The sequence below is a fragment of the Arachis hypogaea genome, chromosome 14, assembly GCF_003086295.3.
Source record: "Arachis hypogaea cultivar Tifrunner chromosome 14, arahy.Tifrunner.gnm2.J5K5, whole genome shotgun sequence".
Lineage (NCBI taxonomy): Eukaryota > Viridiplantae > Streptophyta > Magnoliopsida > Fabales > Fabaceae > Arachis > Arachis hypogaea.
In genome coordinates, this window is record NC_092049.1 from 63443069 (window position 1) to 63455850 (window position 12782).

At 36.6% G+C, this 12782-nt stretch overlaps 1 protein-coding gene across 4 annotated transcripts; it reads right to left on the reverse strand.

Moving 5' to 3' along the window:
• Positions 1–1377: 1377 nt before the first annotated feature.
• On the reverse strand, positions 1378–9984 carry LOC112742070 (uncharacterized). Of its 4 annotated transcripts, XM_025791291.3 has the most exons (10): positions 9751–9984; positions 6143–9330; positions 5980–6066; positions 4997–5149; positions 4286–4449; positions 4051–4198; positions 3123–3245; positions 2942–3029; positions 1850–2026; positions 1378–1631 (listed from the first exon to the last, which is right to left on the reverse strand). In XM_025791291.3, the coding sequence occupies exons 2-9, from the start codon at positions 8930–8932 to the stop codon at positions 1851–1853; spliced, it is 3729 nt and encodes a 1242-aa protein (XP_025647076.1). In that variant the 5' UTR covers positions 8933–9330; positions 9751–9984; the 3' UTR covers positions 1378–1631; position 1850. The 4 variants fall into 4 exon arrangements, with proteins under 4 accessions (XP_025647076.1, XP_072070231.1, XP_025647075.1 ...); XM_072214130.1 differs by lacking the exon at positions 5980–6066; XM_025791290.3 differs by having other exon boundaries at positions 1378–2026.
• Between the last annotated feature and the right edge of the window lie 2798 nt (positions 9985–12782).

The window sequence follows — 12782 nt, forward strand, 5'->3', positions numbered from 1 at the left end:
CGTTGCAGATGACAGTAGAAACCTCTCAAACAGTTTGGCTTCTTAAGCACACTCATTTTCAAACATTAGAAACTAAGACACGTTTCTAAGGTAAGTGATTTTCCTGCTTTCATCGGTTTCGCTAGTGAAAGTGGGACCTATGAGTTTTTGAGTTGTGCAATTTCCCTTCTGAGATATCTAAACAACCTCTGTGGTAGTTAATTCACTCAACTTAGCTTATGAGATTGCATATATTTATATTTTGACTTTTTCATGTTCAGAAATTACCTAGTTTGCTTTTATTACTTAAGGAAAAGTTCTTTAGTTCATTATCGCACATGAGCAAATGTTAGACAATACGTTAATGAGATTATTAAAGTATATGTAGATTTGTTAATCATCAAAATACATTATGAGAAATTGTAGAGATAACAAATCAAACAAACCAATCACTAACTCAAGTGATGATCTCTTTAGCCTTGTAGGTTCACAACTTGGCTTAATCCAATCCCTAATAAATCAAACAACCAAATTTTCAATCAAACTCAACCAAGGGTTTTGCTAGAAATTCTGATAAATGGAAAGAAAAGGTTTTTTCTGACCTTGTACCATAACCCAATAGAAAGCTCCTAGAACTCACACTAAAGATGCCTTCACGAATCAAAATTCATAGATTTAGGTTCTTAAAACCTTAAACTTGAATATAATGAAAAATGAGAAAGGAACAAAGTTTTCTCGAGTTCTTGCTTTGGAAATTGATATGCTTGTGAAGAGTTCTAGTTTGATCAAAATGTGAATTTGAAAGAGAAAGTAAATAATGAATTCGCTTTTTTTTCTTCGTCCTTTGGGTTAAAGAAAGGTTTTCCATTTCACCTCGTTGGCCCTAACTAAGAAATATCTATTTTGTTTTTGCTCAAAATACTTTTTTAACTCATTTTATCTTTATTTATTTTGTCATAGCTTGTATTGAACTAGGCAAAGCAAAGCATGTTCAATTACCTACAATAGAAACTCTTTTTTTTTTTTTTTAAATAACTCTCTTGTTTCAAACAATTTATCAAATTTAAAATATATTAGCAAATTCCTTAATTGTGAATTTTAAATTTTCAGTCAATTAAATTAAACCAGATAGTTTCTTTCAATCCAATTTAAAATTAAGAAATTAACTAAATAATTTTCTAGATCTTACATCGCTAGCAAGCAGTGAGATTGCAGTGGATGCAAGATGAAGAGAGGGTAAGAGAAAATGTAAATGTAAATGTGAAGATAAAAATAAAATTTCAAAATAATTGACTGATATTGGCTAATTTTCTAATTAAACTCTCATGTAAAAGAGTAAAAAAGTAAATAACATTAAAGTTCACCATGTAAAAGGCATGCAAAAGGACACTAACACTATAGGCTAAAACTTAAAAAAATTAAAAATATAAATATAAAAGTTACAACGTTGTGTCCAAAAAAGATAAGGGGAAGGATTAGAGAGGATAATTACATTAATAAAATCATACACACTGTAGTCTTTTTATATTATATACATCAAAGAAGCTTTTCTTTGTGCCACTCTTTTTCCCTTCTATGTTTTCTGGCAGAATGTCCAATCATGCACCAAGCAGAAAATTGGTAGATCAAAACAACTGTACCATGCTCTCAACCTAAGCTTTTACAGAAAAGAATAAACAAATGAATATATCACAACTATAAAAAATAACAAGAAACAATAGCCAAATTATCCTGATAACCCGCACGCCAATCTCAGTCGTAGTCTTCTTGAGTGCTTCTTTAAAGGTTGTGTATAAGATGAAGGTCCCGGGCAATTGAAATTAACTGCAAAATTTATGTCTTGGTCTCATGAAGCACTGGTAGGTCTTACCTCATGAAGTTCCCTTTACTTGAAGTGCTATAGACATGGATCGTAACCTGCTGGTTATCTCCGTGAATGATGGTCGGCTGTTGGGGTCAGCTGACCAGCACTCTTCCATTAGCTTCCTCCATCCAGGATCACAGCGTTCCGGAATAGGTGGTCGAAGAGTGTTCTTTACAATCCCCCCTAAATGGACAATATTCATCATCAGGAAAGCTTGTCAGTAATTGATGTAATTAAGCTGTCGGTATTCTTCAAGGTTGGTACACATTAAGGGCAAGTAATGTACAGTGTTTATTCTGAATTCTGGAATGAATTTCAGGATATCCTAATGCTGTGTATATAACTTTATCACGTTCCAAATTTAGTAGTATGGGATGATATACATTGATGATAACTATATTTACAGAGATTGATTCTTTTCCCAAAACAGCTAGATTATACATTGAGGTTCCCCACTTCTCTCACGTTCTTAACAATGTATTAGAGCCCAGTTGTGAACGACATGGAGAGGGCTACGTATTTAAGGAGAATTATTATTTGGTTCTTTCCCCATAATAACTAGTTTTTAAGGTTTGGTTTCCGACTTTCCTTAGGTGCTTAACAGTTCAAAATTCAGGCTAACATTAATCCTTAATTTCTAATTCACAAAATGATAAACGATTTGACCTTGAACAATTATGCTACTTGCATTTTGGAACAACTTGTTTGTTTTATTGTCTTTTCATCGAAACAAAACTCTTGGTATAAAACTAAGAGCAGTGAGTCAACTCAGCTACAATGATCAATCACAAATGTTTAATGCTACAATCTAAAAGAATTGAAGCACTAGATAGCTTAAGAAAGAAGCACAAGCCTCTAAACTCATTCCCCTTACACATATCTGTCACAGCTGACCAAATGCAGAAAAAATGCTACTCCTTAGAGTAAGGTTTCATTTCTCTTTATGATGTTTTATTCCTTCCAGGAAATTTTTTCTAATACTTTACTCGCAAGATTTTAGCTTTCCTTTTGTTTGTTATGATTCCAAGTTTCACTTCTGTAACTATTTCTCAGATAAAATGAGACATAATTAGAGATTTTTCTTTGAGATTTTCTTACCAATAATGGCACCACAATGCATGTCTGCATATGGTTCCTCCCCTGTGAATAACTCCCACAATGAGATGCCAAAGGAGAAAACATCAACCTGTCAAAATCATTATTCCACAACCTAAATACCAGACAAAAGATTCATAGATCCCCATAAATTGCTGAAATTCATTTGAAATGTCCTAGTTACCTTTTCAGAAACCCGGCTACTGCTGCCATTCAACAGCTCTGGTGCCATCCATGGAAGGGTTCCTCGTACACCCCCAGACACAAGTGTATTTCGTTTGATCCTTGATAATCCAAAATCTCCAACCTGGGAAAGAAAAATTGTTAAGATTCATGGTTACTCAGTGGAAATAATAAAGTAAGGAACTAGACAAAAGAGTAAAATAATATATTACTCTTGTGTAGAACAATATATCTTAGCATAGAATAGTGGGATGAAGTGATGAAGGGTTGGGGATTGGGAATGGGGTAGAGTTAGAGTTGTGTTTACGTTAGGAGGGATAGTTTGGGAATTCTGGTAGTTTTTTTAGTGTTTAGATAGTTTTGTCTATTGGAACCCATTTTTCATGAGTACAATATCAGTTTTGTTTTCTCGTTAGATTTGCCAGCGTTTTGAACATTTGTGGGTATAAATGACAGTTTATTCCTCGGCATATTTCAACAAAAATAATAAATATGTTGCGAAAGAAAAAAAGAATACTAGGAAAAAAAATTCTTGAGAACTGAGAATACGTCATTAATCTGCATCAAGTGTAGAATTGAGTTGAGCTTAGCATCTCCAAAATACTAGAAGAATATTAACGAAGGCAATTAAATAGAATTATTTCAAATCTAACACACTCCTAGTACAACTATTTTAGTTTGAGAATTGGCCGAATGATAAAAACTACAGGCATTCAAAAGAAATTAACTAGAATCATGGCTTCATGATTTAGAATGGGCCAGAGGCTATAATATAAGTCGATAGTGTTTTTATTGAGATAAAGGAAACAGAAGAGAAAGGATTCTAGGATTTAAAAAACAATGAAATTTGTAAGTGGATAAATTAAAGAGTAAAAAATTAATTGGAGTAAAATTGATAATTCAAAAGATAAGTGCTAGTCCATTCTTACTTTGCATACGGGTCGCTGTGGATCCCTTAGATTCACAAGCAAGTTGTCACATTTCAAATCAAAATGGACAATGTTTTTCGAGTGCAAATATTCCATACCAAAAGCTGCATCCATGGCAATTATCAGCTTTCTACGACGATCTAGTAATCTGCATAAAGAGTAGGAGAGTAGGAGATTCACTATATGCATACACGAGTTAATAAATTTGGTATTAACAGAAATGGACCAAGGCTACCTTTCTTTCTTGATGAGGACATGCCTAAGAGAACCATTAACCATGAACTCTGTTACTGTTGCTAAGGTTCCGCCAACCCCATCTGGTACTATTCCATAAAATGCCACCACATTTGGATGGTGAAGATTTGAGAGGATTTGTGCCTCTCTCCAGAAGTCTTTTGCCTAATCAAGTGAAAAAACATAGCCAGGTTCATATACATAGAATATTTTCATAATTTTATAATCTGCCAATAGTTTTCTTATGTTTTAATTGATTGAAATTTGGGGATAGGCATGGTTGAGCACATAGCAGTAGTACATAAGACATCTCCTTTTCTTACGGCCAAAATGTAAAACCTTACGTTTAAATTGATCAAAATTTGGGGATAGGCACGGTTGAGCACATAGCTTACAAGTTAGCCTTTCCTATGTCTCATTTGAGTTTGGGATTACGTAATCAACTCTCATTCCCCCTCCCCTAATTACCCATTAGGAGTAATCCTAGCTTTACTATCTTTGCTTTAAAAAGGATCAGGGAAAGACATAGATAGATGGGAGACGGAACAAGCCAGGATGCAAGATGTGAAGAAATATTAATTCAACTTAGTTTCATCCCTCTACTTATTTACATGAGGAAAGGTTAAACCCGTGGTTGTATACCAAGATGCAAGAGATGTATGTTATTAATAAACTACAACTTGTTGAGAACAAAACTGCCCTAATGACTCACCAACCGTTCTTGCTCAGAAGATCTCCCTGCAAAGCAGCTCCTTTTAATTCTCTTTATAGCAACATCTGTTCCCCGCCATTTTCCATGATAAACAGTTCCATAAGTACCAGATCCTAACTCCAAAAGGTCTTCGAGATCAGCATTCCTTATTATCTGAATGAAATAATATATGATCAAATGCAGAAAAGAACGTAAATATAATATGAAGAAAATGGCCAAGCAAATGCAATAAGCTTCCTTCAGGGCAATTTAACAGTAGAGTGCACTTTAATCAAATAAGTAACAACCCTTTAATCAAATAAGTAACAATGGCGTTTGGATTTATAATTTAATAATAACAGATAGAGACAGCTGCACTAACTGTGCATTTAACTATCTTCTAATCATTATGGCACTGACTGGCAAAGCATATAGTTCAATAGAATATAGAGAAATACGGCCACAAACTGGTTAAAATGACCATGAAATAACTACAGAACTTGTAAATGTTAGAAATATGGAACACGATGTAACAAAAAATAAAGAAAGAAGGAAATAATGATGCACTTTAATTCATAAAGGAGACCAGGAAATCTTTCTACCACACCATTCTAGTACCTTTTATTTTGCTGCATGACCTAGATTAAAACCTTACCCCAACCCCACTGCCAGCAAAACTGGAAGCCTTAAATAATTGATCAGGTCTTCCAAATGCAACCAATTGAGGCCATCATGAGTATCCAAAATTATTTCATGTTGCCACTTATCAAATCAATTAAGCGATAAGCAATTCTAAATTGCCACATTTATAACATAGCATTTCACCAAGAAATTATGACAAAAAAATCTTTTCATACTTGACAAGAATGAGTTTAAATCAGAAACTAGAACATTCAGTCTTTTTAAGGATGCTGAATAAGAAATGAATCGTAACGTCCAAATTAAAAGTTTTTGAATCATGAAAAATGTAAACCAACAGAGTTAACAAATAAGTGAGGGTCAACCTGCAAACCATATATGCTGGCTTCCATTTCTGCTATCATTGCATCAGAAAGGAAGTCATGCTTGTCTGTTTGATTGTCTTTAAAATCCTATCAGTGAGAATAAGAGATTGAGAAATTGTAAAGAAATTAACATAGACTCTAATGTGAGTTCAGTATATCCTACCTCCAGTTCAGACTCTGGGAGGATGCTTTCTGCTTCTGTATGAGCAAGGGATCCAACATCACTTCCTATATCATCCACGGAATTTGAGCTCTGTACCAATGAAGACTCAACATTTGGAGGAGAAACACTAATCACATTGTCTCCTACTACAAATGGCTGTACCCGGCTTGCCTCGTGACACCATTGTATATTCTTTGATGGATCTGACAGATCAATGATTTGATCTGTACTGCTCACCGAGTCATCAAGGAAAGAAGGTGCCCTTCTAAAAGAAGTATTCTCGCCTGCAGTATTCACATTCATTGGCAAGTTGAACTTTGGACCATAATCAACAGGAGGTGAAGCAGGGTGCAATCTAGCCGAGCTTAGTGTTGAATTTTCATGAAATCCTGAAGCCAGTTGGTTCTCAGAAAGCTGAATTGGTGCACATTTAAGAGAGTCTGGGTTAATGGATAGCTCAAAGAAATTATTGCCCAGATTACTTTTGCCAGAAGAGCTTTCTTCGTCTTTTAATGGGGCATTTAAATCAAATATCCTGGTCAATGAAAAGTCAATATCTTGTTTCCCGTTCAAACCTTCAGCTAATGCACATTTCTTGCTATCATCAGTCCTTTGGCTCATATCAAGAAGATCAGATGGGATCTTGTCCACGATATTATTTGGAGAAAGTTCCGCCATACCAGATGATGCAGGAATTCTATCCTCAGATGTAACCTCCCAATTCTTTTGCACATTAACCTGAGAATTTGAGTTACTAGGAAGGAAGGAGTCCAAAAGATGCAATTCACTCATGTTTCCCATATCAATGATGGCTGGTTTCTCAACATAAACATTTCCATTATTACTCGGAAAGCAATTATACTCTTCAATTATCTTCATCTTTTCTAATTTAACAGAGTTATCTTGAATATCATTTGCTACAAAGCTATAGTCAGTTAATCTGGACTGTGCTTTAGGGTACCTATTTTCAGTTGAAATGCTACCATTATAAACATCACAGTTCATTCCTAATGAATCTGAATATGGAGAAGAAGATGTCATTTCTTGCCTTTTGCACAGCTCGGTGGAGTCACCTTTTGGTATCGTACTTTGTATTTGGGGATGGTGGAGAATAGGATCACGTTGAAGCTCCAAAGGATTCCCTTGTGAGATATTAGAAAGAAGGATTGAAGATAATTGAGTATTTTCAAGGTTCAAGGAAAAAGATTGGCCAATTCTTTCTTGTGAGCAGTAACCAGACCTAACAGCACTCTCATGCAATTGTGAATCAGAAAAAGCATGTGGCAGCCCATAGGGGGAACCAGAAATTCCATCAGATTCAGCTTGTTGACAAATTGGATCTTCCAAGCATGAAAGAGGATTTCCAAAGTAGTTTCCCTTTTCCCTTTGAAACAGCCTTTCACCAAATAATTTATCCTCGCAACCATGAGTCACAAATCCCTTGCCAAGATTGTAGTTGCCGAAGTGCTGTCCATTGAGTATCTTGGACTGACCAGCAGCTGCATGCTGAGGGTATTGCCAATCAGCAATGACAGTGCCAGAGTTCTCAGGGGGTAGCAGAGCAGTAACAAATGACACATTGCTCTCGGTACTTCCCTGAAACCGTTCATTACCAAGAAATGGAACATAACCTGCACTAGAACCTGATACCTGAATAGGAATAGGAGAAACTGATTTGTTCAGAACCCCATCTCCATTTAAAGAATTAATAGCACCCCTGTTCTCAAAGGCAGAAGAGGGATTTGCAGAAATTTTCTGAAAAACTGGAGCAAACTGACTTGCTTCATTGGTCAAACTCATCCCACCATTGTTGTTCCTTGGACTGGGATCTGCTATGCCATTCACGGCAACAACATATTGGTAGTCAGGATCACTTTGTTGAATCATGCTCACTTCAGTTAACGGCGTCTCTTCAGATTCAGTCAAAGGAACCAAAAAAATTCTAAGTCTTTGAGAACCTTCACGCCTTTCAAACCCATGGTATTCCTCTGTCATATTTTGAAGATCCTCCTCCGAGGAAACAGATATTAGAGCATCCAGATCCTCCCCAGGAAGCTGGTATTTGATTGTGTGAGGTTGCCTACAAATACTCGAGGTCTTCTTTACAAGCTCTTCCCATGATAAATCCTTTCTTGTAGATATTATGCGGGTCTCTCCCCCTACATATCTGAGTTTCCCATCACTAGGCCTGGGTAATATTTTTCCACCAGAGCTGCATAGAAGCTTCATTTTCCATGGCAAAGAATCATCCAAAGTTCCTGAAACAGAAAATCCATTAGAATGTGAAGACTCACATCTGAGAAGGGGTGATACAACCGGTCTGGCACCAGGATGATCACCAGTCGATGATTGAACTCTGTTCCTCGTACCACGATCTCCAGGTACTGTTTTTCTTAAACTGACTCCAGGAACCCCATTTTTCATCTCCTGATCCTGCTTGTTTAGAGAGGGAATTTCAGCTATCTCAGCAGCATTCTCAGAGTCCATTCTCCTCAAGCCTAAAATATTACTAAGTTCTTCATATCTCACATGGCCATTCTCCCTACTCAACATAATTCTATGCTCAGAACTTCGAGATATATCAGGTGAATCAGGAACTCTTCCTGCAGAAACTCCATCATGACTGATATTCTCTGAAAATCCTCTTCCAGTGGCTAGAACAATATTATTATACACAATCTGTCCTGTATCTGAACCACAACCTAACTCAGGCTGGATGTGTTGAGGAAGCACACCAAGGTCCTTTGCAGTGTTGGCACCTAATTTGTTACCTGTCTTATTTTGTGCCATATCAACAGTTCAGCTGCTCAAGCTACTAAATCTTTTTGCAAAATACTGGTATAGTAATAACGCAAGAAGTGTGACCGGTTCACTGACACACCAATTCATCTCCAAAATTTCCATACCTGATGACACCCAAATTCTCAAGAGGAGTGGGACCACCAGCAATCAAACTCAGAACAAAACATAAAACTAATTCCAACTTTATCTAGCTATCCTACTTCACATACACATATGCACAAAGAAACTAACCCTGGAATATTTACAAGTGCAAATAGTAACTATGACTGATTTATGGCATTTACAACAGAGTTGAGAGTCAGAAAACCGCCAATATGACACGAAACTTGTGATAACTAATAATTGAAGTGAACTGACTTCCGCAACACTTCCATCAGCATTTCAGGCTGTGTATGAAGAATTAAATGTAAGAGTTATCAGCCAAAATATTCCAGAGTGAAACTAAGCAATAAATATTCTCAAGCTGTTCATACATGAATTCAACACAGATATCGTCAATCACTCAAAATCCGAAATTCTCCAGATTTCAAAGGATGGTAACCAAGGAAACAGTAAGCATTTTCAAGCTGTTCATGCGAAAAATTTAACATCGGTATCGATCAAAATACAGAGTTCCCATAATAAAAAAAGTTTGTCGCCCTTGTTCATATCAAGAAAACGTACTTAAGACTGAAAGCAAGAATTTTCAAGTTGTTCACGCAATTGCAATACGGATATGTGAAATCCAGAAACTGGAGTTGGATCAATTGATATAAATTGAGTTAAGTTTAAGGTTGACGAAAAGGAAAAGGGTTAACGTAGCTTACGCATCAAGGATCAATCCGGAGCTTCGGATTGCAACATTGGCGAATTGCCGAGATTGAAGTAGCAAAATAACACACGAAGGCCGTAGCCATGGAAAAGCAAAGTTGGATCTCACACAACACGAACAAACACACACACTCTCTCTCTCTCTCTCTCTCTCTCTCTGCAATATTTTTGTTGCTTCCAATGCTCCTACGTGGACACATTCTTTTTAGTTTTAAATTTTTTGGAAGCTTAATAAGCCGTGCCATAAAATTAGACTATTTAATTGAAAAATATTAAAAGGCAAGAATTTATTAATTTTAGTTATCAATCCTATTTCTTTAATTAACAATAATATATTTTAATTTATATTTTTAAATATTAATAATTAATTAATAACTATAAACAATAAATTTTAATAATATTTTTATATTTTATTTAATTTTTAATTTATTAACTTAAAATTAATATGTTAATTATATATATATATATACTTATTCTTATAGTATCTGTTCTGATAATTATCTGAAACGTTGATTTGGGCCTGGACGTGAGGTCCAAACTCCTTGTGGAGCAATGTCCGATTGTTCTCATTTCGAGATGCTGCCATCCGAGTTCCTCGTAGGGAGGTGGAGGTAGTACCTGCAAGAGACTCCGATACTTAAGTTAGCAAGGGCTTTAGGCAAGTTTTTTAGTAGATTAAAACGTAAATTATACTTGAAGGGTGTCAGTATATTTATAATAGAATGTTAATCACCTTTGTTGGAGTAGTTCCACCTTTATGGGTGGATGATCGTTCCCTTTATCTTGGGAGTTGTTGAGACCTATCTTTTAAAGAAGATAGAGATAGTGGAGAGATTCGCAGAGGTAGTTACTTGCTTGAGCAAGCAGTGCTAGGCTCCTTTCATGGTGTCCGACCTCTTTAAAGAGGTCGGGTATGGGTTGGAGGCCCTCTCTCTGGGTCGGACCTTTTCTCCTTATTGGGCATGACTTTATTCGTTGGGCCAAGGTATAAACAGTGCCCCTGCTTTAGTTCGAGTTTCATGTTAGGTCGGGCTTGAGCATTTAGTGACTTCAGTTTCTACGTCGAGTATGCTACCCTCAGGAGGTCGGGCACTCGATGTATTTTTGAAAATTTGAACGTTGCCTCCTTAAATGAGGGGGCGAACGTTGCGCGGCAGTTTCTGTGAGATTCGCGCATGTCTTTAAGAGGGGTTTGAAAAGGCCTTTCTTACCCTTTTCTCATGTAAAAGCACTTTGGCTCTCCCTCTTCTTCTTTTCCACATTTCTGAAAGTCTTTCACCTCTTTTTCTTCGCAGAGAACCTTCTATTTTTCTTTGTTACTGTGAGGATTCCCTCTTTTCCCTTCTTGCTTTTCAATCGCTCTTACTTCTAAGATTTCTTTGTCTTAGATCTTGTGAAGGTTTTAGCTTGTTTTTGTGGAGAGAAACGATTGTGGTTTTTCCATTTGACGTGCCCCTCCTTCTTCGAATTTTCAAGGTTGGTGCTTTTATTAGTAGCTTTATTTGTCTTGCAACTGTCTTGAATGGCTTTCAAACAGTAATGCTAGGAATAGGCTTCTTAGTTTTGTGGATTCTTGGATTTTGGCTGCAGTCTTAGTTGCTTTCTTTGAAACTTTTCTTTGGGAGAGTCATTGACTACCGCCGTTTAGTCTGAAAACTTCTTTTGAATCCACTTTTGTTGATTGACTCACTGTTGGTTATCTAGGGGAATTTCTGAGTTTTTATGGAACTATATTTGTAACCGTTTTGCTGTTTGTTATCGTATTGCCCCCAATGGTACCGCTGCTATGTAACGATGTCGTTACTAATAGCATAGGAGAGATATTATTTTTTATGCTTTTTGTATGTAGAGGGGATTTAAAACTGCGATGATGTGTTTTATTTGTTTTTGCCTGATCTATTTTGGACGTCGTCTAAGTTCTTTCAGTGACGATCTCTTTATTTTGCATTTGTATGTATAGATTTTATGTCGCGCTATGTTATTCTCAGTATGTAGACCAAAGTTCCTACTAGTCTCCTAAATTGGGTAGATACCTCTGTTCTTTCTAGTGACCCCGTAGTTTGATAAGCAATATTGTGAGGAGTTCCATAGACACCATAAAATTTGTGAGAATAGAGAGCATGAGAGAAATTACGAGTTAGTAGTGCTCGATCTCGAAGAGAGAATATGTTTTCCTCCTCTAGATGGCTCGGAACGCCCTTTCTTTTATGCCTACGGTTGCTCTTTCTTAAAGTTAGGCGTTTTACTCCCCTTTACCGATTTTAAATCAAACATTCTTCGGGCTTATAACGTTGCTCCTTCTCAACTTCACCTGAATTCTTGAGCTTTCTTAAAGATATTCTAGCTTCTCTGCTAAGAACTTGAGGTTCGACCTTCTACTAAGGTCTTCTTTTATTTGTTTATTTTGACCAACCCCGGGACGTTGAAAGGAGAGGCTTCTTGGTTTTTCTTTCGCGTTGTCCACGGTAGAAAAAGTTTTTTTTTTTTTCCATTTTTGATGAGTCTTTCCATGATTTCAAGAACTATTTCTTTAAAATTCGTTCTGTAGAGGGTGCCCAACCTTGCTATCTAGATGATAATGATGAGCCCTCGTTTCTCTTGTACTGGCAAGAGGAGCCTGTTATAACTAAGTATAGTGTAGATAACTTAGATAAGGTCGAAAAATCTTTTGTGAATGTGTTGCAAGAGTGCTGGGGTTGGGCCCCTTATTTGGACACATAGAAATTTCTAGGGGAGCCCGGTCATCTTCGGTCTGAGCTAGGTAGCTTTCCGACCTTTAGCTCCCAAGGTTTGATAGTTGTACTTTGTTTACTAATGGACTTTTATTTTTAACTTGCACATACCATGGCTCCTAAGAATACGGCGATGAAACATCTTCATCAAACCCGGAAGACAGTCGTGGCCTGAAGTGTTCAAGACAAAGAACCGGGAGTACCTCCTCCGAGTCATCCCCTAAGAAATCGGATTTAGGCCCTTTGGCTCAAAAGAAGGTCATTCCTACCCCGAGAAGTCAGCTGATCCCGCTTGA